The sequence below is a fragment of the Catharus ustulatus genome, chromosome 1 (genome assembly GCF_009819885.2).
Source record: "Catharus ustulatus isolate bCatUst1 chromosome 1, bCatUst1.pri.v2, whole genome shotgun sequence".
In the NCBI taxonomy this organism is placed as follows: Eukaryota; Metazoa; Chordata; class Aves; order Passeriformes; family Turdidae; genus Catharus; species Catharus ustulatus.
The window spans coordinates 91,727,149-91,754,377 of record NC_046221.1 but is presented as its reverse complement, the minus strand read 5'-3'; the positions used below and the strand labels follow the sequence as shown (position 1 = coordinate 91,754,377).

The window sequence follows — 27,229 nt, the reverse complement described above, 5'->3', positions numbered from 1 at the left end:
TGATAAGGTATCTTATTTAGATGCCCAGGACCTTCAGTTGCCCTGAAAACAGACCCCTTGTGGGTTTTTTGTGCAGAGAAAGCAGGTACAGTTACAGCCCAAAAATGACTCTCTCCTCCTTTTCCTTATTATTCTTTGGAAATAGAGAATACATCTTTGCAGCTGGGTGCTGAATGCCAAAGTACAGCTGAGCCGACCCACAAAGGCAGGATGCCGGGGCTGCCTGACCGCCTGACACCAACCCATCCGTCAGCAGGAGGCACAGGCAGGCAGCAGCCGCCTCCAGAAGCTGCCAGCTGCAGGGCATCAGGCTCAGAAGAGGAGCAGACAGTGCCAGAAAGTCACTCTTTAGCAGAAATAGGAGAGACAAAATGAAAAGAAATCCCCTTTTTAAGTGTACGTAGCTCAGCACATAACACAGCAGACTCTGCGACACAGGAAGCTCCTTGCTTCTGAGGGAGGTCATGCCAGAAAGGCCAGAGTAAAACTCTTTAACTTTCCTCTTCTCCTGGGAAGGCATGTACCTGCACATCTGATCCCCGGGAAACTGGTTGATACAAGTTATCAAAAAGCACCATCTCATTTGAGTGCAAGACTGGTTTTTCATAAAGGGTAGAAAACACCTTTTGGGGAAAGAGATTGCCCAGAAAGTCTTATACTCCAATGTTGATAATTTCTGTCTCAGTCTTAGCAAAGCTTTCAGTACACATGCAGAGCACACTCCACTCCATTTGATTCCATGTGATGAGCCATAGAGACAATGGAGGCAACTCACAGCCTGAATCCCTGAATTTTACTCACTTCTTAAATTGTTTTTTCCAGCAAAACTTCAGAGGAGTTATTCCAGAAAGTAAATTTACATACACAAATTATGTATTAGATCCTGAAAGGAACTAGAAAAAAAAAAAAATCTGTGCAACTGTATTCAGAGCTTGGCAAGGAACCAAACTTCAATAAAAAGCTGCCGTCATTTGAGAACGACTATCAGGACTCTGAAACAGCAACCAGAAATGGGCAATGGACACATACCTCTCAATCAGACAATTCCTCTCCCAAATCTGTTCCCTTTATGGTCAATGGAGCAAGAGCAATTCAGGGCAGGACCATAACTGAGATGCTCCGATGTGCCCTCTGGGCTGGCTCTGCTCCCCATGACAGAGGAGGCTCACTGGCTGAAGCAGCAGCCGAGCAGCATGCCTGGCATCACTGGGAGGCTGACAACAAGAGAAACCCTGGAAGTGGTACAGCAGTAAACCTTCACCTAGAAACAGGTTTTTCCTACATAGTTAAAAGCAATCTAAACAATATGAGAACGAATAACCTTGATGACCTGAAGCAACCTGGTAGCTGAAAAAAGGCTTGCAAGGGTCTTACTGCTTTCCTGCCTCTAAGAAACGAGGGAAAAACTAAATCCATGCTGTTTCTGTGTTGCGTTTGGAAGGTTTTTTGCATTGGAGGGATCTCTTAAGTTTTGGGTGATCTTTTCTGGAGGGGGATCTTTGGGGTTTTTTTAAAGAGTAAGACTAAAGTTTTCACAAAACAGATACAATTGCAAAAATGCTTTTTCTGCATAGCACCTGCTGTTTTCCTGTTAAGCTTTTTGTTTTGTCTTTTCCTACTGAGAGATTTAGAAACTGGGATTTTCTGTGTTTGAATTGCTCCCACTTCCTGCCTTCCAGAAAAGCATCCCCAGGGGTCAGCTGGAAACAGTACTCAGCACCCCAAGGTAAAAGGCAGCTAGTCAAACAGGTACTGCCAACTCACAGATGGTCCTTTAGGCCCTGCTAGTTGTTACCAAACTATATGCATTTTAGTGGCTTTAAAAGAAAAAGATTAAATCTCACAGCTCTTGGGTTAGAAAAACTTCTCCCAAAGTCCTAGTAAAGATCTGCAAGTGACTGAATGTCAGCCTGAAACATGCACTGTGCAGAAGGGAAGACCACACACAACAGTTGCAGTACACAACATAAAACAGGAACACCATGGTGACAGCAATGTCAGACTACTAACCTCAGAGTGAAAATCCGGGAGACTCAGTCACCGCTACCAGAGTGCCCCAGAGTGTGTTGTGTGGGGTAGCTATAGGTGCTTGTTATTCATCATTTGTACTCACTTTGTGTCAAAAGCACAGCATGTGCTCACACCAAGGGCTTTAAAGAGCTGTTCAGGGTACTCCTTGTAGCATCTTTTTTCCCCTGTTACACCACCCCTGAGAATACTGCAGTAGTACCTGGCTATTCCAGCAAATACATAGGGGTGGATTTCATTTGCTCACCCACGCTTTCTGGTTCCAAAGTATTTTTAATGTACTGTAAATTTTAACATATGGGCATTAATAAAAAATAGTAAGTTGCACTATACTGTTGTTGAAGAGAATACGGCAGAACTGCCTTGTGAGAGATTTGATAGAAGATTTCTGGTTACTTACTCATGGTGCTAGACCTTTCATGCAAACATACCCATATTTTCTACAGCAAGTTTTTCCTAAGCATAACACCAAGCATTTCAGCATAACAGCACGGAGGGGGAAAAAAAGGTAAGGAAGTCTCCTGATGTATTTCTGGTGCAGCTAGAAGGAACCTCTCATGCATGCTCTGAGCAGCAAGAAGCAGAAAGGCAGTCAGAGCTGGCTGCCCTCCTGCCAGCATCATCACCATCCTCCCTGCCCAGAACAGCTCATGCAGCCCCCATACATCACAGAATAAGCTCTACTGTTGAAAGTGCTGGAGAAAGCCCCAGCCCTTGGGCACAGGTGAGATCAGTCCCAGGCCTCCTCCTGTGCCCAGCCTGACAGGAACCTTTCCACATTCTCAGCTTTCTGTATTTCACACAAAGTCAAGGAGAATGCAAATGTCTCCACAGGCATCTGATTCCGAATAGGCTTTTAAGTGTCTGTTGAACCTGAATTTAGGATTATGGGAGAAAGTAAGGAAGACATCCAACACTTATATTTCACTCCCCTCAAGTTAACTGTATATGCCAGTTTTCAGACATTCTGGCCCTTAAAGCTGATGTGCAAACCTTGTGGACTGCCACAGGGAGAAATAAACCTGCAGAATTAGGGTCTTTTTAAAGCAGAGTTTACCAACATACTCCTCTTCATGTTTTAACAGAAAGACAAGAGCTAAATATTTAATGTAGGAAAGGTCAAAAGAAACCTGATCTATAACTTCATACATACCAGACTTATCTCAAACTGCTAAATATGAACTGACACAGCTTATGACATCCTACATCTTACAATAGCCTGCTACTCAGTCACAGTAACTGCTGAGGTTCTAAATAAAGAAGCTGTAACTTTACCTCATCGTAGCCTAAATTTTTATGTGCCTTTTGAATCATAAGCAGGGAAAGAAAGTCTTAAAGAAGCTGTCATCATTGTTAAAATACAGATGCTGCACATAAAAACAACACAAGAAAACAAATCAACCAACCAACAAAAAATAACACCAAAACCAAACAAACTCTACCCTCCCCTCCAAACAAAACATTCACACCCACAAAAGGACAGCTCATACTTAAAACCACTTGAAGACATGAAAAGTTGTGAAATAAAGCAAATTTTCCACATTATAAAATATTCCCAATTAAATATTGCCATCGTTACTCCTTTTCCAGACAGAGATAGCATGATTTCCTCAATTTCATTGAGTTCATGCAAGCACAAAACCATAATGAAAATGAGTGGTGCTTCTTCCACCACTCATGACCACATCTGATCATGGCATGTTCTGAGCCCAAGACGAGAATTTCATCTAAATGCTTCCAGAGGTACTGTCACAATATTTTTTCGTGTTAGTAAACACTTTATTCTTGAAACTGAATCAATTTGGTGTATCTCACTTGACAGTCTTAGAAAAAACAACATATATTACATCAGGATGCTCTGCCACCTATTTAAACAAAGCTCCTCAGTCTCTGAAGGATTTCTTTCATTAAAGAAATAAATTAAGAAGCACACAATTAACAAATTAAATCATCTTAATGTCTACAGAAATAAAAGCAACTGCACATGAAAAAGATGAAAAGAATGCAAATGGATGAGAAATAGAATAGCTGAAAGCAAGGAAAGAACAGTAAACACTACTTGAATGCCATAATGATAATCAGCAACAGAGAGCAAGTATTTCTTGACTGCTGAATTATGAGATAATGCAATTATCAATATACGTCATATAGGGGAAAAAGTTATTAAATCATATGAAAAATCAGTTGAACAGCATTATGAAACCACATGTACTTTATAGCATCTTCCACCCTGAGATCTTCATATGGTAGCAAAACTTAACCTTCCTTTCAGTAAGTATAAGGATTGAAACAACATAGCCCTAGTCTGAAACATGATACTCATATACCTGGACTTGCAGCAAGTTCACAAAAAGTCGGCAAGTGGCATTTGCTTGAAGCATCATTGACCATGAATTTGCACATTTTGCTTACACCATCTCTAAAGACAGTCTGCCAAGGTTCAAACGTGTATCTCCTGACCTTGCATTTCAATGACACACATACATTTTCTTTAAGCTAATATAAAAGAAACCATCATAAGGCATCAAAAGCTTACATGTAATACTTAATTTTGAAGAGAAGAGAAACTTCCTTTCTGTAGTAGCATGATTCCCTGTTTTATGAACTAACACCCCTTCTTCCCTTTTATTACACTACATATACCAGTCCTGCATCTCAGAATATCTCAGAGAGGATGGAACTGTATTTAGCCTAATTCCACTTCAGCAAAATCGGCAACCCTCTGCCTTCCTTACAAACAAAGCTAAATCAGAAGTTGGGGTGAAAACAACATCACGTGGAAATACCAACATTTCCTATTCCAAACCCACAGTTTTTAAGTAATAGCTTCTAATTTCTCTTCCATAGTTTATGTCCTTAATTTTGTTTTACTGTTCTGCAGGGTAAAGCTTAAAACATGAGAGTGTGCTGGACTGTTTCAAAAGAACTAATCTGAATCCAATTCACTTGTTTGGTTTATACCTTACATAAAGAGCAGCTTTACATGGAGGCAGGAAACAAGTAATTCTGTTCTTTTCCAAGTGCAATGCCAGTGTAATTTATTTGAAGACATTTAATATCAACTGTTCCCCCCTAATTAAGGGCTTGAACATGCTGCACTTCAGTCTACAGCAAAATGAGTTCAACAGTCTGAACACTGACCGTAAGGGGAAGAACTGCTTTGTCTGTCAATACAAATATCTATAAAGTATGTGGAAATAGCTAAAAAAGGAAACTATATGAAAAACATCAACAGCTATTGGTGTGCTATCCACAGCACTGACCTGATTGACATAGATACAATTGTTATCAGTTATTTTCAGGAGTCCATTATAAGCAGCTATCAAACAAAATTTTTTTTTACAGAATATTTACTAATATTCAAAAAGACATGTGTTCAGACTGCAAGAGGGAAAAATTCCACTTACAAAAATTCCAGGTATTAATAATACGATACTTTATAATTACTTTAGAAAAAAAATCTGAAACAAGTCTAAATGGACTTCTGATGGGGAGTGTGAAGCAAAGTATCATACTAATTTACCGTCCTGGCTTTATAAGGAGATTGTTCCTTTACAGTACCATTGAAGATGATTGAGGAATTTTTGTTGCTGTTTTCATTTTGTTTAGAAATAAGACTTGTTTTAAATCTTGCTGTGTATTCACTGTCAAAAGTAGATTCCATCTTTCTAGCAGATTTAGGGCCAGAAAGAGGATATCTGAATTCAAACACATTTCACTCAATTTCGGCAGCGCGTCACACTGTAAAGTTTTCACATTTTAAAACAATACTTCCCAAGACAAGAAAAGCATCCCACTAGCATGCCCCACAGATGTCCTTTCAAACCTGGAACAAGCCCATCTAATGCAAGAATCCACCATTTTCAATATGAAAATGCCACTGTTAATGGAGGCATTACCTACTCTACAGCCTCTTGGTTCTTCTTGCCGCAGTCTTTTTTAAATACCACAAATTAAAAACGCAGGGACACACCTTGGAAATCTACCTTTGTCTGAAATAGCTTCTGAGATCCTTCAAGACTGGCCCAGAGCTTTCTCATTGAGGTAACAGAAGGAAAATCACAGGTTATGGGGAAGTACCACGGTCCATGACCACAAAGGAGGCTGACTAAACACGTGCATAAGGAGTCCAACAGAAATCTAACATTTCAATTTAAAGAGGTGTACTTTTTTAAAGCAAAACCACAAGTTATTTATATGGATAGAATTTTCACAAAGTAATCTGATCTGGGAACCAGGGGATTTTACTTAGAGCATCTGTGTTCCACATTCTCAGGAAAGAAAATTTAAATAATCCTAAAAGCTGAAAAAAGTATTTTTATCACAGCCTTTGCAGCTATTTCACATTTCACTCAAAGAGAGTTAAACCAGATATCTCAAATCACATCTGGATGCAGGCCTCAGTAAGTACTGTATACACTGCTTTAACTAGAACTCAAATTGTTCTATTAAAAAAAGTCTAACCCTTAAAAAACTCCCTCTGAATTCTGGCATTTCTTTTCAGATTTTTTCAATTTGTGTGATGTCAGTTTACATCTAATAAGTATGTTGTTTATTATCTTCATTTAAGTCAGGACTTTTACCAAGTTACAGCAAGAGTCATAGGAAGCATATCACGATTACAAATCCATAATGCATGCAAGATCCCTGTGCAGCACCGTTAAATCCATTAATCACAGTCTTTTTGGTCCCAATTATACTAAGAAGATATTTGATAAAGCAATTTCAACTCACCTCTCTCTCCCCTGTTACCATCAGTGCAAAGAAGGCAAAACCACAGCGCTTCCGACAAATTCTCAAGGCACCTCTTTTGTTCCCTTTAAATTAAATCCGAATTGGTTGCACGTTTTACTGAACTGCTAATGCTCTCCACATGTTCCTCTCTCACACTGAAAATGTTTTCTATTAGGAATGCCTAGCACTGAACATAAAACTGTAAAATGTCCTTCAAACAACCCAAAGTTCCTCTCTTTCTTTGGAATGTATCACTACTTGCCCAAATGAAGAGCTCACAGTTCCATAATTAAGCTTCCTTTAGGAAGTTTTTTAAGAAGACTCTTTTTCAGAGTGGTTCAGAAACTCCCTTATCAAAAGAAAGCTGTTTATATTAAAATTCATAAGTTATTTCCTTTTAAAAAAAGCAACAAGCTTTTAAAGTGTGAGCTAGAGGAACTTCACGTTGCCCATAGCCACGAAAAGCCCACTCCAGCACTCAGTAAACGCACAAATTCCAGAAAGTTGAAATGGGGTAACGATATTAGCAGGGAGAAGCATCTCATGTGAAACAGTACCAAGAACATGGTTGTAGGAACAAGCTTAACTTTGCTCTCAGAGAATGAAATGCAACATGGTTTCACATTTCCTTAACCATAACAGCACTGACTTTTCAACACTTTAATGCTATACTCTTAAGAGGAAAAACCAGGGTTTTTTCCCCGTCTTCAGTCCATGTATCTCAACTTCTCTGCAACAAAGGGCCAGGTAAAGTTACAGACTCAAGACAAGATTTTGTCTTTATGAAAGCACTGTAGTTCCACTCGGGAGGAATTTGTCCCTCCACATGCTTGAGGTGCAAGTCCTACCACAGAAGGTTCAACAGATGCAGAAATAGTTGTAGAATCTAATCATTTCTACTCTAACACATGCAACAAGTCCACGTAATGGATAACAGAAGGGAAAACTGTACATGGAAAAAAGGACTATCTGCATAGTTCAGCTATTACAGGACAAATAAAAACAGCTGGCTTCTACTAGCCCCCTGGTTACAACCAGCTTACAGCTTCCCTCAGGTATCCCAGAACAATAGAGGCTCAAGAAGATATTTATGGCTACATTTCTTAAATGATAGTAAGAGCGAAGGGATATCAAAAAGATAATCCCAAGAGCTCTGTGGAAAGGCTGGGTTATTGGTGCTAACACTGCTGGTTAACACAGATGCCCAGACAGCAGGGGCTAGAAAGGGCCGCTGTGTAGCACGACAGCATTAGGAGTTGGGAATAATCTCTGTGGAGGTAACTCTGCATCTACTCACACACAAGAGCCAATAGAACAGGATTGTAAAATGGTTATAACAACAAATACCGAAGCTGTATTATACATTTTGCAAGACTCTTGCAATAATACACTTGCACTCTTTTTAGGGTCCTCACTGGATCAAGCTATGAAATGCAATATACACAAATATCTATGCAAATTATTTTTAATCTATTGTCAGATAAAAGAAAACTTTGCACAAATACAGGAGAGAGATATAACCATACAAAAAGTGTAATTTTATAGTGCAAAATCATTTAAATAATTGACTGGAGGTCCTGGGTGTGTGTTTTGGTTGGTTTTGTTTGTTTATTTGGTTTGGGGTTTGGGGGATTTTTTTTATTTTTTTTTTAACAGTAAACTGACACAAAAGGTAGTAAAATTTAAAATACTCCTTGCAACATTTGCTGACCTTCCAAGCCAGAGTACTCTAAGTAATCCCAGGTCAATACATTCACTCAGAATCACATCAACTTTTGTTATTTGCATTCTTCTTGTATTACATTATATTAACAACTAAAGCTTATATCAAACTTCTTTTGGCAGAATCCTTCTAAGTCATTGTCATGGATCCTTGTGCAAACATCATTGTCAGCATTGATTGCAGCACTTCTGATTTAACATCATAGGAATAAGCATTTTAGAAGAGAACATGGGGTTCTTTTGGGTTAAATACAGAGTCCAGATATATAACAGAAAATGGTGCCCTTTCTCTCAGAGGTCACACCAGATTTTGAAAAAAAAAAAAACAAATGAATAAACAAATAAACAATAAACAAATGAAGCAGGAGCCACAAACAGAGTCGGTCAACCACGGACCTGATGGTTAAACTGAGTCCTTCTGCAGGAAAAGTGGAGTTGGTAAAAATCCTTAAAACTTCACTATCATAATGTTGCTCTGGCTAAAACCTTCCATGCAGTTTCAGGGGCTAAAACTTTTGACATTGTTGGTGTTCACTCTCTACAGTTACACTTTCATTTACATTAGACTTTATCAAGGTTTCAGCTGAGCCCTGTAATTGTTAACTATATACAAATTAAAATAATGTTAAGACAACTAAATACAAAGTCATATGGTTTCCAAAAATACCAAAAATACTTCTCCCACAAGACTAGTAACTCATAATAAATGTGATTTGAGTAAAAGGTCAAATTTGAAAGCTTGTGGGAAAAAAAACATACAGTTGACACTATCTGATTTAAGGAGCACTCAGAGCCCACAAGGCCAACTGTGTTCTGGGTTGCATCAGAAGTGTGACCAGCAGGGTAAGTGAAGGAATTCAGCCCCTCTCCTCTGCCCTTGTGAGACCCCACCTGGAGCACTGCATCCAGCTCTGGGGCCCCAGCACAGGAAGGACACGGACCTGGTAGAACAGGTCTGAAGGGCACAAAGATGCTCCAGCCCTTTGGTCACCTCTCCTGTGAAGGCTGAGAGAATTGGGACTCCTCAGCCTAGAGAAGACAAGGCTTCAAGGACACCTTATAGCAGCCTTGTACTAATCAAAGGGGTCTTTTAAAAAAGAAGAGTGACTTATAATATGGATGGCTAGTGATAGGACAAAAGACAGTGGTTCTTAATTGAGGGAGGGCAGATTTAAATTAGAAGCCAGGAAGAAATTCTTTACTATGAGAGTGGTGAGACACTGGAACGGGATGCCCAAAGAAGCTGTAGATGCCCCATTGCTGGAAGTGTTTAAAGCCAGTTGTTGAAGGCCCCCGTGGCAGGGGGTTCTTTTAAGGTTCCTTCCAACCATCTCTATTTCTATGATTCTGTGATACAAAAATTCATAATTTTCCATTAGTTAGGTTCTCTGAACAGAACTAGTTTCAGCAATGCTCTTTTGATATAAAGAAGCATTCTAAATATTGAAGTCTGTATTAAAACCACTTAAAAATATTAGTTAATAATTAATCCAGATAATTTAATCAGGATTAAGCCAAAATTTGAGAATAGAATAATATTTGAAAGAAAACTTGTTTCTTCATGCTGAAAGTCCTTAGTATGTACATAAGAACTCAAATTGAAAGTTAAAAATAAAAAAAAGAGAAAGTGGTAATGCATTAAATTAAGGTACTTAAGAGGGACTCTTATTTAACAGGTAGAAAGTACCACAACTTCTGCACTCAAGTTATTAAGTATTATTCCTTCCCTGTTCTGCATAAAACAAAAGAACTTTACCCCCCACTTGACATGGGACTTGCTAAGTCTTCCCAGGTCTCAAAAAATACTGGCCTGTAGTCAATACATCTTCTGACAATTAAGCCCAATGAATTCTCCAGAGATTTGAAGTCATTAACGATGGAAAACTTTATCTGGACATCTGAACATAAACACTTCTGTTATTTCCCACAATTTAAAAATACAATGAGTTAGGAAGAAGGAAAAAATATCGATCCAACTTTGAAATGGGAGAGTTTATGGCGGGAGAGCTATTTCTTTAAACCTATCAGCTCTTACAAACAAAGTAAAATGCTGAATACAAAGATGACAGGAGGCTCTACAGAAAGGTCACTACATTAAGAAACCACACCTTCTCAGAAAGCAGCCCTGACTACCTGCTGGGGACTTAGCAGAGTCAGTAACACTGCTGAACACAATGATGTCCATTAAAACCGTGAAGACTGAAGGAAAACACCTAAAGCATGACAGTTCTACTCCACATAACATTATATTGCATTCCTCTAACTCCTGGCTTCTACTCCAAATATGTAACATATCTTTTAACATCTAAACCTAATGCTTGCTTTTCAAAAGAGACATTAACAGGCAGCTGATGTGCACACAAACACAAGCAGTACCCACCATGTCAGTAAAATAACCTTCTTATTCTGTGACAGGTTTGACTACCAGGCACAGTTCTGCCAACAGTGCCAGTAATAAGAAAGACAGAATATTCCCTGTCAGGGAATTCAAACTATTCCATATAAAAAAAAAATAAGACAAGCTTCATATGCAAAAATGAAAAATAAGAGAAAATAAACTACATTACATAAGCTAGAGTTGAAACAAAAAATTACCCAAAAAATCTAAACTTCAGCAGAGGGATGGAAATTGGAATCAGAACTTGCATTTGGCTTTTTTGACTACAATGAACCAAGCCAAAATCCCATATCCAAACACACCTCTTTCCTAGGAGTTTAAAATCTGGACTCAAGTTTTGCAGCCTGGCTTCCTCTGTACACATTGCTGAATGCATCACTGTTGCCAGAGAGCAACACCACCTGACAAGGGACTACACTTTCATACAGGAACAATTAAGATACATGCACAGTAATATGGCTAATTGCCTACAGTAAGCTTGAATGGAAACAGAGAACAGCAATGTAACCACACATCAAATCTCAGAACCTTATGTACTCCAATTCCTCGATGGCTGCACTCTGGAGAAAAAGAAAAATACATGAAAATTCTTTTTATAAAACCTCAATCCGGGAAACTTATCAAATCTTGTCTTGCTGCACTGGTCTGTTTTGCCAAATATACTTCAGACCTAACAAGAACAATCTTCTCCAAGCTGTTCTTAATTTCACTCACATTTATAAAATCCGTTTAGACTTTGCATCATCTCTGTTCCTTCTCTAACACTTAACACGTATGCTTGCTCAACTGTTCTTCCTCAAGTCAATGGTAGTAGAGGAGAAACTGATTCTGCACAAGGCAGCCTAGAGATCTTTCTCAATGAGAGGTATTTGTGGAATTCTGTAGGTTGCTTATACTCAGTTCAAAATCTCAGAAATGTCATTTCATAACATATCCTGGGGGCAGGGGAAAATGTTTAGTTGTATTTAAAGCCTGAATCTTCCAAAAGTCACTGCAGAAATAACACAAAGCTTTGACTTTCTCCTCCTCCTTTTAAGGAAGATATCTATATTTCAAAGTTTCAGCTATGATCTCTTGAAGTAAAACCTAAAACAAGTTAAATATAATTAGACTGTTGAATCTGCTACAGAGAAGCTGGAAACAACTATAGCACAGGATTTTAAATTTTTTTTTCAACCAGCCTCCCATGGAAACTGCCATGCTGTCACCAGAACATGAGCATTAGCTTTGACAATGACACCCAGTGAAACATTCTGCTCTGTAGAATGCTGGAGAACACATTAACCCTATCCCAGACCATCAGCCTCCATCCATGCAACCTTAAAGCTCTTTGACACACACATTATGACTTTCATTAGACTCTTCTTCACAACAGCATTGTTTTAACCAGGGTTTTTAAGACATTCATACTGTGATAATGAAAAGTATGTGGTCAAGATCTGCAAGATGTGAAGTAATAAACTTCACATGCTATTAAAATACAGCAGTTAGCTGTCAGCCAACAATTCTTCAGATCCCATTCCCAATCCAGAACACAGTCTCACTCGGGTGCACACAAAGGTTGTGACAAGACAGATAACTGAACATTCTTCAAAGCACCACCCAAACATCTGACTTCTGTCAAGTGCTATACTTCCCTGTGATGTTTAACACACTTTAAGGGTAGCGTAGCTAACACCTAGTTTCAGCATGCAACAAACAAAATAATAAGATCAATTTATTGGCCATTATCATCAATTTGGAACACAGCCAAGTGATTCATAATCCCCCAATTTTTTTCTTGGAAATTGATCCTGTTTATTTGTTCTCTTCAAGACACGTGGAACTTAACTTACCAATGCAGGCATGGACTCTCACTGACAGCTGGGTTCTCAGAATTATGCTGTGCTTCTTGCCCCTCCTAAAAACAGAAGAGTATATAGTAAGAAGATGAACTGGAAATAAACAAGTCAAGTTGAGCCTAGGAAAAAAAGGGTGGGAGAGAAGGGAAGACACTAGAAGCTTTCACTTTGTTTCTAATAATCCACTTCCATTTTAATTTGCAACAAATTAATTCTCCTCATCAAGACTGTTTTATCTATGATAGCAATGGTTAAGTGATCTCTCTGTCTCTATCTCAAACAACAAGTTTTTTTTTTACCTCATTTCCCCTGCCTTCTGCTGAGGACAGGGAGCAAGAGAGCATCTATGTGGGAATCTGGACACTCACCAAGGACAGCCCACCACAGTGAACACTGTATTAGAGAATTATCTAGTGATGACTGCACGTTTTAGTTTTCATAGAAATATTTTAATGCTAGGTATAATTAAGCATTAAAAGAAAGTCCAAGGTTAAACAAGAGATTGTTGACACTTTCACAGATCTGCCTGCATATGTAGCCTAGTGGGTTTTTAAAGCATGAAAGCAGCTGTATTTTTCATGCAAAGAGGTAAAACAGAGGTCCTTCTTCACTCTGACTCTCAGTTCCATATTGGGCTTAAATGGAATTACTATTTTAATTAGCTACTAAATACCTCATTTGGTTTTCAGTCAAATTACCATTAGTTGCATCTCTTCAACCTGGAAAGAGCACAGTACTTGATACCTGGGTGCTACACCTGCAACCTGGCATGAGAGTACTGACAACACCTCATCTCTGCACCCAGACCCGCTCACCTGATGGAAGGTGGGAGAGTAAGAAAAGCTAAATGTCCTTTATGCTGGTACAGCAGAGTATTCTCCCTCTTTTCTCTGAAACTAAAATGTAATTCACAGACAAGTGGCTCTAGGTACCCCAGATGACCTCCAGACGTCCCTTCCTACCTCAGCCATTCTGTGAGTCAGTGAATTTATCGTGAGAAAACACTCATGAAGGAACATTGTTTCTAAAGCACCATCTAATGCAGATTAGTTTGTCTACATAGCCCCACTTCTACAATACAAGTTAGAGCACAAACCAGCACAACCTTTCCCAGTTACATACTTTGCAACTCTGCTGACAGGCTTCAGGGTCAAACCCTTTACAGAGACACCCAGCAGAACGTTCTACTGGTTGCAACTTAAAACAATTTTCCAGTAAAAACAAAAGTTATTTTGCAGAACAAAAATACTTATAAGACTTTCATGAAAAAAAGCCAAAAGTTCTATATTATTTTTCTGAAAGATCTGTAGGGGAAGAAAGGTAAGGGAAGTAGTGACAAGTATTTTCAGAAAAATATTGCCCCTAGGGAAATATATGGGAAAATGAAAGTAAGGACCTGCAAAAAAGTGGTTAATGTGGATCTGTGTACCTGCTAACAGGACTTAGTACTAGTTTCAGTATGGCAACGTTTTTCCATAGATTTTAAAAAATTTAAAAAACAAAAAAAATCAACTTTTTTTTTTTAGAAAAAAAAGCAAAACAAAAAAATCTTTAATTTCACGATTATAAGCCACACTGAGTATAAACCGCACCTCCGAGTGCCAGCAACTTTTCATTCTTTGTCCATACATAAGCCGCACCTGATTATAAGCCCCACGTTACAATGCAGAGTGTGATAAAAGGTATCTATTCTATCACCATCTGTTGAGGGTGGGGGCAGTGATCCTGATCTCAATGGCACATATTCTGCTAATGGGCCACTCATTGAAACCAGGCAGGGCATTGTTCTTTATCTTTTCACAACCAATCCTTCCTCCAGCCAGCCATTTTCTGCTAATGGTCCTTTGAGTCCCACTGTGTGACTGATAAAATTACTGCATCCCATTGGAAGTTGCTCTAGCCAGGGGGAAGAGCCCAATATTTCTTACCAAGATAAAAACAGAAGTTTTGGGACAGTAAGGGAGTCCCTTTCTCCACTGGACTCCAGAGGAAAACCGGATTTCTCCACATCACCACTGGACCTCCAGAGGGAAACTGCACCTTCTACAGGAGCACTGCTCCAACTGAATCACATCTGTCACTGCAGGAGGATGCAGCCACCATTGAATGGGACTGCTGCCAACACCCTGCCTGATGGGGCGTCAGGTTGTACTCTGACTTTGTCAGGGTTTGGGGTTTGTTTCTTTGTAGTACTGTATTTCTATTTCAATTACCCTAGTAAAGAATTGTTATTTCTAATTCCCATATCTTTGCCTGAGAGCCCCTTGATTTCAAAATTATAATAATTTGGAGGGAGGGGGTTTACATTCTCCATTTCAAAGAGAAGTTCCTGCCTTTCTCAGCAGACACCTGTCCACCTGTGTTCATAACCTGCAGATTTTTAACAATTGCTCCTCCCCACAAGAGTGCCAGGACTCCTCTGGAATATTTAATTTGTCAAGTGAATGAAGAATTTTTGACCAAATCTCTTGGCCTTCGCAACATCTGATTCTGTACAGAAACTGCTTCTCTTGATCTCCATCCTTGATGGACTTGTGGATCCACCTGACATACACAAATCCTCCAAAACATAAATCAGAAAATGGAAGAATTGAGTAAAGATTTTTTTTTATTTCAGAATTGTAAAAGGACAGCCCAGAGTTAGCAAAGAAAAAGGAAGTCTCTATCATCAGATATATTATTCTTCCCATCCTGAAAAAATCATCAACTAAAAGAAACTGCTAGTTTAACAAACAATGGACACTACTATCATGGCACTCTATAGTGTTTTAGCAGTCTGTAGGGTACAATGACTTCGCCAGCTCTCTGCTGAAATCTACAGGTCTGTGGTGATTTGCTGAAAGAACAGACAGCAGGTAGTGCCCAGCCATCAGAGTGAATAAACACAAGGACCTGAGAAATCAGCACCATTTTCAGGCCTGTAGAGATTCAGGTCTGTAGAGATTCAGGCCCATAACAATTTAATACCGTTTTCCCCTCTTTTCTAAAAATTTAATGCATGATGTTTCTCAGTATAAACAAGGCCTTTTTTTGGGTAGTTTTCCAAGCTTCAACAGTGGTCCTACTTCCTCCTCTGCCTCAGTTCCTTACAAAGACCCCTGAAAACTTTAAGCAAAACTTAGAGCAAGCTCTCTTCTACAGGCTCTGTTCTATGCTACTGTTGCAATTGTAATACCTCCCAGGACAGAAAATTCTCTCACACACACAAACACTAATTTTTATCTCCCACTGGTTTCATAAGCAATTTTTCCAGTCTACCAAAATCAATATGTTTCAAGCCCCAGAAATTACAAAGATGAAGACTCATGATGGTGCATTCCCTCACTTCCCCCCAGGCCACACCATGATCACCACTACAGAGGTATTTTGTGGGGTTGAAGCATACTAGATTTATTATACAGCAGCTAATTATAATAAGACCAGTCACACGTAAAGTATTAGAAATTACACAATTTCCTGATGAATACTTTGACTATCATGCAACATGAATAACACTGTCACAAAATGAAGATCACCTCTGAAAATTATGACATCCATGATTCTACACAAACCAATTTCCTGGAAAGCATATTACAATAATAAATGCCAAAAAAAAAAGGGTAACTTGAAATCCATCCATGATTTCACACACTCATGAACTACTGGTCAAATATTACTAAAAAGCATGCCTGTAGGCAAGTTTGTCTTGATAGCAGGTCAGGGAGGAGAGGTGCCACAGGACAGACAGGCCATTTGCTTTAAAAGCAAAGTAAATTCAAAAATACACAGTAGAAAAGACTATTTCCAACAAACAAGATTCCTTTATTAAAGACAAAATCTAGACATGTAACAAAGTTTTCAATCAACTCTTAAGTAAGGCTTATATTTTTATTGACATGACCTTTTAAAAAAATATGTTTCAGTGAGTGCAACTAGCTACTATTTATTTTTAAAAAATCCAAGAAATATTTCACAGTTAATTTAATAACTGCAATTTAGCAGTAGAAGAATAGGTGAATTTTGTACTGAGATGGCATTCTGTTGATCTGTGTTGAGATCAGAATCATTATTGCTTTAAGATTAACTTATAGTCTTTGGAGTTACCAAGACACAAAACTTTCTCTGTATTCAATTTATCTAATAAAGTAAATAAGTACATGCCAACAGCTCACTGAGTGCTGTCTTATAAAATGCTTTATTTTGTTATTGTTTATGTACAAAAATACAAATAGTTTTACCCAATTATACATTTTCAAGTTTTGATTTAAATTACATTTTGAAAATAGTGCCTCAATTGACTATCTTAAACAGTTACTTGTTTTGAAGTAAAGCCTTTGTATGAACCAAGAAATCCCCTGACAAGAAAGAAAATATCAAGAATGTTGTTAAGGGTACAGAAAGGAAACAGCATTAATAAACAAAATAATAATAATTTAACCCCAAAACCACACACATAAATTAACCCCAAAACCAACACACCATTTTCCTCTTAATGCTTCGAGGAAACTTTGAAAGGAAATTGTGAGAGAGTCTATATTATTAAGACATGACATCCTTATTCTCAGATCTATACTGAAGGCCTGCTGATATCAAAAACTGGATTTTTATGGAAATATCCAGTTAAGATCAATTGACATTATTAGCAAGACAGACCACAATCATTTCCTTGACAAAGCTCATATTTGTAAAATAGGAGAATGCATCAATTAACATGTATTTTCTATTTTAATGTTTTCTTCCAGGAAAGCAACTATTCAGATTTCCTAATATTCTTCCAAAGGCCAAGATATTTCAAATCAATAACTTTAGCCTCTTTTAGAACAATTTCTTGCTTCTGAAAACACATTATTTTATCATTTAAAAAAAAGTAGAAAATTGCTTTTCTAACTTTCTCAGTGATTGCTTAACTCAATAAAGAAAATTCATTAGATTAAAGGTGTTAATTCTACAAAAGGTCATACTATATCCTTCTGGGGTCCTGCTATTCTGCTTTTTACACAATATATGACAACCATGGAAAAAGCTGGGGTTTTATAAAGCAGCAGACAAATGGCAGTGGTTTTAATAGCACTCTATAGTTGCACAGACAAGCAAACTTACTCTTCTTCATTGTATTTGTTCAAAAAATAAAATCTATCACAGACATCTGAATGATCAAAAGGCAGAAGCTGAGTCCAATGCTGTTAGAAGCCCAGATTTCAGCTCACAAACAATCTGGATCTTTTCAGTCAATGTAGATAAGGGAGCGTCTAAGCTCTGTTCTTAGCTAGGGTCTGTACACTCTTCTATTTCTGAAATAATTCAAGCACACAAAAAAACATTACCCCATAAAGGCAAATTTGGATTTGAGTCTTTCATGCAGTGCTACACACATTTATATGGCAACACAACAACTAAGAGTGATGCATCTTGTTAGGGTGACTCTGTTTTTTTAAGGTTTTCTTAAGTAAATAATTATAATAGGTAATCATATCCCACCCTCAGAGCAGTTTTCAAGTAGCATATTCCCATTACTCTTATTTTACTCAGTTCCAAGCAGGAATTTAATCCATTAAGCTTACTGTTATCAGTCAGTTGTAGACAGGGATAATTCTTGACGATAACTCTGAGAGAAAAAAATCATTAGCTGTGCTCGAAAGGACAAATACGCAAAACCTTTGAAAACAACAAAGTGGTTTGTTTGTGCACATAAAAGTTTGGACATTTAAACTAACAAGTATCCTTTCCCTCAGATCCCAGCCAAGATTCTGGAAAGATAGCCTAGATGTGGTGGAAAATGAATACTAGAAGTTTCAATTGAAACTGGTAATAGCAGTAAAGGGATTGTAACAAGGAGGGTCCAGAGGATAGAGCTTACCTTTCCCCCTGCACTGGGCTAACACCACAGTTGATGCCCTTCCTTATCCTGCTTTAGAGGAGCACTGTAAAGAGCAAGAACTTTTCAGCTGCAGCCTGCTTTTAACTTGCAAAACTATGTAAAAAGCTACAGGTTATGTAAGGTTTGCCTTCTTAAGTTTCACCAAATCAAGGAAAAGATAGGAAAGTAAAATTTTATACTGGCAAACAGCATAGGTACCTTGTATTTTCATTATTCAGTTATTATTAGATGGGAAGGTTTGCTGCTCCCTCAGCCTCCAGCTGCCCCCATATTTAGTTTTTCACACTGCTATGAAGTGCACTATAAGTCAATCAATCACAGCAAGGCCAATTCTGAACCAGGGGGCATCAGATGAGCCAGGCATACATTTACCTGAAACCAAGTGTCTTTCGAAATAATAGATTTTTTCATAATCCTTCAGAACCGCTACCAAAGCAAACACAATGGGTTACTGAATCCAGCTAAGCTAACATCATGAGGTATTGCCTGTTTATCACAAAGGACAGAGGTTGGATGAAAACTAACCTCAACCTGGTAACACTGAAACTATTTCCAGACTTGAAAAGCATTTAACATCAGCCTAACCTGACAACTTACCCTATAATAATTCTGTAGCTAATTCTGCCTGATATAACTATCTAACTATTATGAAAACCTATCTACCACAGATACTGCTTTCAAAATACACATGCATAACACATGCTACACATTTTGTTACAGCTTCTAATAGCACTCAGGTTTCTTTGTGGGCCATTAACCATCGCCAATAATCACATCCATATTTTCCAACAGAAGTAGCCTAATGAGAACAGTGTCCAGCAACTTCCAAGCTCAAGAAAGAATGACAGACTCCCACATAAGAAACCCAGACTATAGTATGCCACCAGAAGCAAACACATGGCAACAGACCTGCTCTGGAGTGCAATACTTTTGCAAAAAGCTTTTGCTTTTTCGTTTCAGAGTCCATCCATTTCAATCTTCACTTGCACACACCTTTTAGGGAGTGGAAAATACTTCCACAATGGGGTATTGCCTCACAGTTGCTTCACAGTTTAAAGCACTCCACATGGAAAACACTCTTCCTTATTGAATGTATAAAGGATGAAATTTTTGCCAGAGTTCAAGCACTTGAGTCTATCAGGTTTTCCCTGAAAAAAATCTGCACACCAGCATACACACAATAAGGAAAGTGTTTTTTAACCTGCTATTACTCAGACAGCATAAATCCTAGGCTTTGATTTCAAAGTTGTTAAGATACTGTGTGACTGCTGTTTCACTATGATATGCTTCTCCATTCAACTGCAGATTCAAAAGATTTAAAAAAAAATTCTGCCACTTCTAAAAAATGTTTACATCTAAACGTAAAAAACGTTTAAAATCTATAAAAGCCAAGTCTTTTGAAAGTGAGAGAGTATATATGTGCATGGAGAGGTGAATTAAGAATCTTCCTGAAACTCATCTGAAAATCTTATCCAAATAAGTAACCTTTTTGAATTTCTTAGATGATTATTATCCAAAGATCTGGTTGTCATGTCAAAGATCCAAGCTCATGTTATTGCCATTGAATAATGGAAGAAGAGGAGCTCAGGAAATAACATCAATAAATAAAAAGAAGTTTTTTACATGCTAATACTCTTCAAAAGGATGACAGCACTAGCAACCTATTCTGGTACATGACAAGCTGTTCAAGGCAAACACAACACTCATCCTCATAGGAAGTCAGTGGGCTTTTCTTTCTTAGTTCATTTTTTCCATCTAAAAATTAGTGTGAAGTCAGAATGTGTCTGCATCCTGTTCTTGCAATACACTTGTAAGTCATACAATTATCAGAGCAGTTCTATTCAGAGCATTCCTGGATCATGACACATTTACTAAAGTAACAATGATATTGAACAAAATAGTGGACAAAAATAAGTAAACAGATAGCAACTATTCAGATTTGTTCATTCTGCATTAAAAAAAAACCAAAAAAAACCCCTTTACTAATCCGAATAGAAATAATCCCAGCATATTCCCTAAGCAAAAACTGGGCAGGTAAAATCTTGCCAATTATTAGAGCAAGCCTATAAAAGAACAAAGTATGGTTAGATTTTTACTTTTTTTTTCTCTCTGCAGATTATTCCAATATTGTGTTGTTTGTTAACATGATTTTAACAAATCACTGCCTCATTCCCACTAAAAACCCATAAACCACCCAGAAATGTTACATCTGAATGCAAGTGAGTAGAAGAGCATCCTGGCTGACACATCATTGTCTATACAACTGTTCAAATAAGGACTACCTACAGACTGTCACTACCGAGGCGCTGGGTTTTTACATGCCCCTAACTCTTCACAAATACATTTACTAGGCAGGGTTGTCATTTTCTCTTTTTTTTTTCCTCTCCTCTTTTAAAATGGAAACAAAATGGGATAGAAGGAGAAAGTGAGAAACTCTGAGAAACTTCTGAGAAACTCAGAAGTGTCAAGTGAAATAATCAAGGGATTCACCAAGTATGCATTATAAGCCACATGAATAGCACCAAATTATTTATTATTAATGTAGTCTAAGTCTAGATCGGTAAAAGGTGGAGTGTTCTGCATATCTTACCACTTTTGCCAAAAGATAATGTATCACTTTTACACTCTCTAAAATGAACTGAGTCCAAAATGGGGGAAACATTTGTTCCATTTGTCCCTTTTTGCAGTTTATGTGCAAGCAAACTTTCAGAAGGTGAAAAGTGAGAATCCCCTCCCCACTTCCTCCCTGTACTTTCTGAATCATCATGCTGGCTCTTTCTCAGTTGTTAATGGCTCAATTTCCACACATTAAAACAAAAATTTTCCAACAGCCCCTCAGATATTTGAGGTTTGACTGCTGCCTTCACAGTCAGAAAATGACCATTTTTCAAGAGCTGTCCTTCATGAACAAAACTATGTCCCTTCCCAACCCAAAAGCTCAACCCATACATCGTTTTCAGCAGGATGTTTATCCCATCATTCTGTGAAACATTGATAGCATGATCAATTAAATCTTCATCTTACATTTTTGCATTATGAAAACACAAACTTTGAGTTGGAAAAGGGAGAAGAGAATTACAATAGAAGAGCTATTTTACAATAATATTGTTTCTGGGTAAAACACAAAACCAAAAGCATTGTTTCCACACGTCTTGTCAACCTTGCATCATGTTCTTCTTCAGAGATGACAGGTCACTTGACCAATGCTTTCCAGTTCTTGTTTTTTTTATTTCCCATGCTGTCAGTAAGTGTCAAGCTCTGGCTGCACATTCCTCCTAGGAATCTTTACACCAGGTAATTTCTGGTCATAGGGTTTTGCTATCACTTGTACTTTGAAGTTCACATAACATGAGGATTTTAATTTAAAACTTCTTCACACTTAGAGAAACAGATGCCTTGAAATATCCAGATTTTGGGGGGAAAAATGTTAGAAGAACTGGAAACCTAGGGGACAAGGGCAAGGAGGAAAGTAAAATGAATTAACCTCCAACAGGTGAGTCACTTGATGTTTCCACATCTTAAGGCAAAGGCTCCCTCCATTACTCCCAGCCACACTGTGGGACCCACAGTTTTGGTTCCAGTCCAATGTCAGTCATCTGGATGCATTAGGAAGAGCAGCACTAGCAGGTTGAGAGAGGTGAGCCTGCCCCTCTACTCAGGCCTGGCAAGGGTCCACCTGGAGTGCTCTGTGCAGTTCTGGGCTCCTCAGAGACACACCAAGAGACACACAGAGCTCCTGGAGCATGTAGAACAGAAGGCTACGAAGTTTCTTAAGGGCATCTCTCTTATGGGAAAAGGCTGAGAGTGCTGGGCCTGTTCAGCCTCCAGAGGAGGCATACGAGAGAGGATCTCAGTGTCTGGAAGCAGCTGAAGAAAAAGGTGTCAAGAGGGTGGATCCAGGCTCTGCTCAGTGGTGCCCAGCAATAGAACAAGAGGCAATGGGCAGAACCTGTCGCACATGAAGCTCCACCTAGACATAAGAAAGAACTTTACTGTGCAGGTGACCAAGTACTGGAAGAGGCTGCCCAGAGAGCTTATGGAGTCTCCTTCCTCGATGATATTCAAGAACCATCTGCACACAAACCTGGGCCATGTGCTCTGGACATGACCCTGCTTGAGCAGGGAGTTTGGACCGTAAGTCCCACTGTGGTCCCTTCCAACCTGACCCATTTGGGGATTTTCTGACCAGCTTCATTAGAAGTTCCATAGCTCCAGAGCAGAAACAAAGAGCACCTGAATAATTTTCTTTCTCACAAAGGCCCCGATATTTGACCTTCATCTGACTTACAGTTCCAAAAAAGGCATCTAATTTTCTTTATAATTTAAGAAAAATTGACTCAGTTCATAAAAAAATAGTTTTAAGAACTTTTCATAAACATTTCCCTTTTACTAGAATTCATTCTCTACTGCCTTAAGGGAAAAACCCTAATCTTTTAGCATTTTCCAATTTAATTGACGATACTAAAAAGATAAAGTGAAGATAGTATCCAAAGCAGCACAACACATTTCAAAGCAATGCCCTACTCACTTAACTGGGTATTTACACTTTATTAGAATGTGACCGACCATTTTAGCCAGACTCAGCAAGAACTATTTTAAAGCTGCCCTGCCTTGCAGTAGAACACACATATGGGCATGTAAGTACATAAAGTCTACTTCGCACTGATCAACATACTACTTTGTGCCTCTTCTGCTTTTGGAAGTTTTCCATTAACATCATATTTGGTAAAGGCTTCTTCCTAACTTGATATACAGATTCTTAAATACAAAACACTGTTCTCAGGCCACTTATTTCTCCATATTAATTCCACTTCAGAAATGGGCTTTATATTTGTTGCCGGGCCATCAATGCTTTTGCTAGCAAGCACAATTACTGAGCAGTAAACGTGAAATAAACTGTTTTGCTGTACTGCTGTGGTCTTAATCCTGGCGGTATTCACTAATTTTCATGGCTTCATTACCAGAGATCCTGGGCTAGTCACAGATTTGCAGCAGTTTAAGCTGTTAGCTCACAACTGGAGGTTAAATTGGAGACATTTATTTTTATCAGAAGCAGATTACCACCTTAGTTTAGTCAAGGGTAAACCAAACAAACACACACCAAGCACACAGACAAATTGATTCCCATGGGATAAAAGCGAGTGTGAGCTTGCTTACACAAACTTCTGCATTTACCACCGGGTAGGAGCACACACAGGAACAGTTGCCATGGAATAGGAAGTGTAGCTAATTCACAGCTTTTATTAATTACCCAGCACAAACTCCCTCAGCTGCCCACATGCTCTGGGCAATACTACACTGGTTTGCCCCGGCAGACTTTGAGTGCCCACAGTACTGGTGCTGTTCCAGGTTCGGATTCCCAAATCAGTGCTTCTACTCACAACACGAGTTCAGAGCAGCCCTGCAGCACTTTCTGGCAGCCCTACCTGAAGCCCCACAGATGATCTGTTTATGGAGAGAGGAAGGGATTTCCTCCTCACAAATTGAAGGGAAACACATTTCCAAGCCTCGAGAGCCACTCACTTAACTTACAGCCTCGTCATCGAGGAGGAGGGCAGAGTGCAAACACAGCTATTAAGCAGCTTCAATGTTAATAAAATTAAATGGTTTTAAATAGAACATCTGGCATCAGCTGTTTCCATAAGCTGTTTTTATTTAAGTTTCCACCATGAAATACTGGACTTCTCAGCTATTTTCACATGTAAACCTGAATGCCAAATTAGGCTATCTTTAAAAAAGTGCTAGCAAAAACTAAGAATTATTTGCACGCTTTTTGGTTTGGCACTTTATTCGGTATGCAACAGGCTGGGAGAGAGCTAAGCACAACAGTATTTTTGCAACAGATTTTGCAGTGGAAATTATTTTTGAATAAAAGTACTCTTATTGCATTCATTTGCCAGCAGTAATTTAGTGATTAGAATAGCAAAATCTTCAAAAGTTTCCACAGGTTCCTCGGTAGAGATGTAGATTTTTCCCTTTACAACTGAGTAAACTCTGGGGCAAAGTGGGAGAGAAAGAGACACAACTGTTTCAGTATTGAGAAACAAACTGTAAAATCATGGGTCAAGCTCTTAAAAACCAACATTTAAACCCCCTCACCAAAAAAACACCCACAAAAAAAAAAAAAACCATAGAGCAAAAGCTGACCACAGAACACTTCAGAACCTGGTATTTGCAGTGCCATCTTATACCCCAAAAGCCACCATGAGCTTTTTAACACTACTCTTAGGCACATGGATTAAGAGCACTGTGCCCCTTCACATTTTGTAAGTGCCAACTCCAAGAGCTGCCCATGACCTGCCACAGTCATGTCTACCAATCCCAGGCTCCCATCCACTCCAAACCTGTCTCCAACATCACACAGAGGGTAAAGAGCTCATGAAACCTCTTTGGACAAACCAGGGAAGCCACTGGTACAGATGCTGTCTTTTGCTCAGTTGGAAGGAGTGTGGTACAGTTTCCAAGATTAGGGCACTTGGAGAAGAGCAAAACCAACTCTGCTTCCCTTCAAAGGGCATGTTAAGCACATCAGTGAAATGCAGTATTGCAACTTTTTTTGTAGGCTATTTGCCTGAAGGTTCTTCATCTAGACTGGAATGAAGCTGTAAGGTACACAGACTGCAACTCCATCTGACATACCTAGACTTCTACTACACACAGTAAATTGTGTTCCCTGTAATTTCTGTGCTTACTGTCACACTCCAGACCCCTCCTAGACAGCACACACCAAGACAGGGCACCAGAGGTGCTTTTCAAAAGCTCACATAGACCTTGCATTTGATGTTTTTTGATGTGAGCAGAGTGGCTTGCAGTCTGACCTCAATATATGCATTTTATACTACTACATTTTCTATTCACAAATCAGTATTCATTTTTTAACTACAAAAGTAGTAGCATTTTACTATTAGTAGGAACCTTAATTTGTCAATCATTTCTTCAGAAGATACTGTGTCAAGGACATCCACTGACAAGAAATCCTTATCTCATAACTTGTGAATACCTCTCATGGTGGAACTTTCAACAGTTAATTGCCTCCATCCTGCTTCCACAGCACATCCCTCAAAGTCACATGTCTTATTTGTCAGGCCTAAAAACATATGCACATTTGTGTAATTACTTTGATTACATGCTCTGGAAGCAGGAATGCGCAAAGATGCCTTGCCAATTGCTCTGTACAGGGAAACCATATGGGACTAGAAATTTTATTTCCTTTTGCAGTCAATGGTTATAGCAAGATAACAATGAAAAATTACTACAGTTCCACCTAAAATATTTTACCCAATTAATTTTTTACATAAATAACAAAATTCAGCATTAAGAAGCTAAAATGCTGCATAAAGTTTTGAAAATATAGGTAGCAATAGTTATTGCTGTCAACCTTTGTGAAGTAATTAAGAACAGCAACTTACTGATCCATAAGAGACAATGTACTTCTTTAGGAACGTGAAATTTTAGTCTGTATCACCTTTTATTCTGCAACAGTAAAGTTTTAGCTAAAAATCCACTTCAAAAAAGTGGTCCAACATCTCAATCTGACACATTTTACACTGGAATACTGTTACCCTGTAGAAATTCTTACACCTGCCAAAAATTACCATAACCTCTCAGCCCAGGTTTTTCAGTTTAATGTTTCTAGGGAGCTGTTTATCTTGTGTTTTTGTTAGGGTTTTTTTCTTGCTTTGTTCCATGCTTTTTATTGTGACCATCAATTGCATTTATTTTCAGATGCAGCATTTCATCAAGTCTAATAGCCAAATATCACTAATGTATTCTTCACAACATGAGTAAAAAATGTCAATAAGCAGTCACAGTCTCCTGTTTGTAGCAACATAATGACAATCTTTCCCTGGCACCTCCCTTATTTTTCTTGTTGACATTGAGAAACATAGAAATGATATCAAGACAAAACACAGAGAGAAAAGTATCATAAGCTGAGAGCATTTTCCACCCATGAATAAACACAAATACATTCTGTTTAAACTAATACAAAATCAGCATAGAATCTGCTAGATTTCAGTACTGCTTCAAGAAATAAGCCATACCATTTTTGTAAGACAAAAACTAAATTAACTTTCAAATGAATCCCCAACTTCCTCATGTAAACGAGTGACAAAGTTTGCAAATAGCACAACTGTGAGAATGAAAAGTCTAAGTAGGAAAAAAATACAGTACATAAGCAGGAAAAGAATGTTAGAGATCCTTGCCAGACTCCACTGCCTCCAACAGATTCTGAATCAAGCCCAGAATTAATCGCATCATCAAGAGGGAAAAGGTCTGTCATGGGGCTCATGCAGCCAAAACGGCTCAAGATGGGGTGTCTAGAAGGAATGCAAAAATATTAGCACTTAAGCCATTTATCAGGAGTACTTTAAAAGAATCCCTGCTGAACAGAAGTCTTGAAAACATATTCCCTGAAGAAACTTTCATTGCTCATAGCATGCTCCCTGAAGAAACTCATGTCATGCATTTTACGACTGTTGTTACCTTGCGGGCTGCCATGAGGGCCTGTTAAGACATATCCACAAAGAGAGCTTGAGTAATTATATGATAATTAAAATACATCAGCTTCTTGCTTTCTCTGTAAAAGCTCAGGGAAGCCAAGGAAAAGAGTTTTACTTGTCACTAATACCTTAAACAACCTCCATTGTG

At 38.5% G+C, this 27,229-nt stretch overlaps 1 protein-coding gene across 6 annotated transcripts in view; it reads right to left on the bottom strand.

The window, feature by feature from the left end:
* Window positions 1–27,229, bottom strand: part of FHOD3 (formin homology 2 domain containing 3) — a 384,381-nt gene that overhangs the window by 314,872 nt on the left and 42,280 nt on the right. For all 6 annotated transcript variants that reach the window (XM_033076601.1, XM_033076348.1, XM_033076416.1 and 3 more), the window contains exon 3: window positions 12,718–12,782. In XM_033076601.1, the coding sequence (XP_032932492.1) occupies window positions 12,718–12,782 (65 nt within the window). The remainder of the gene's footprint in view (window positions 1–12,717; window positions 12,783–27,229) is intronic.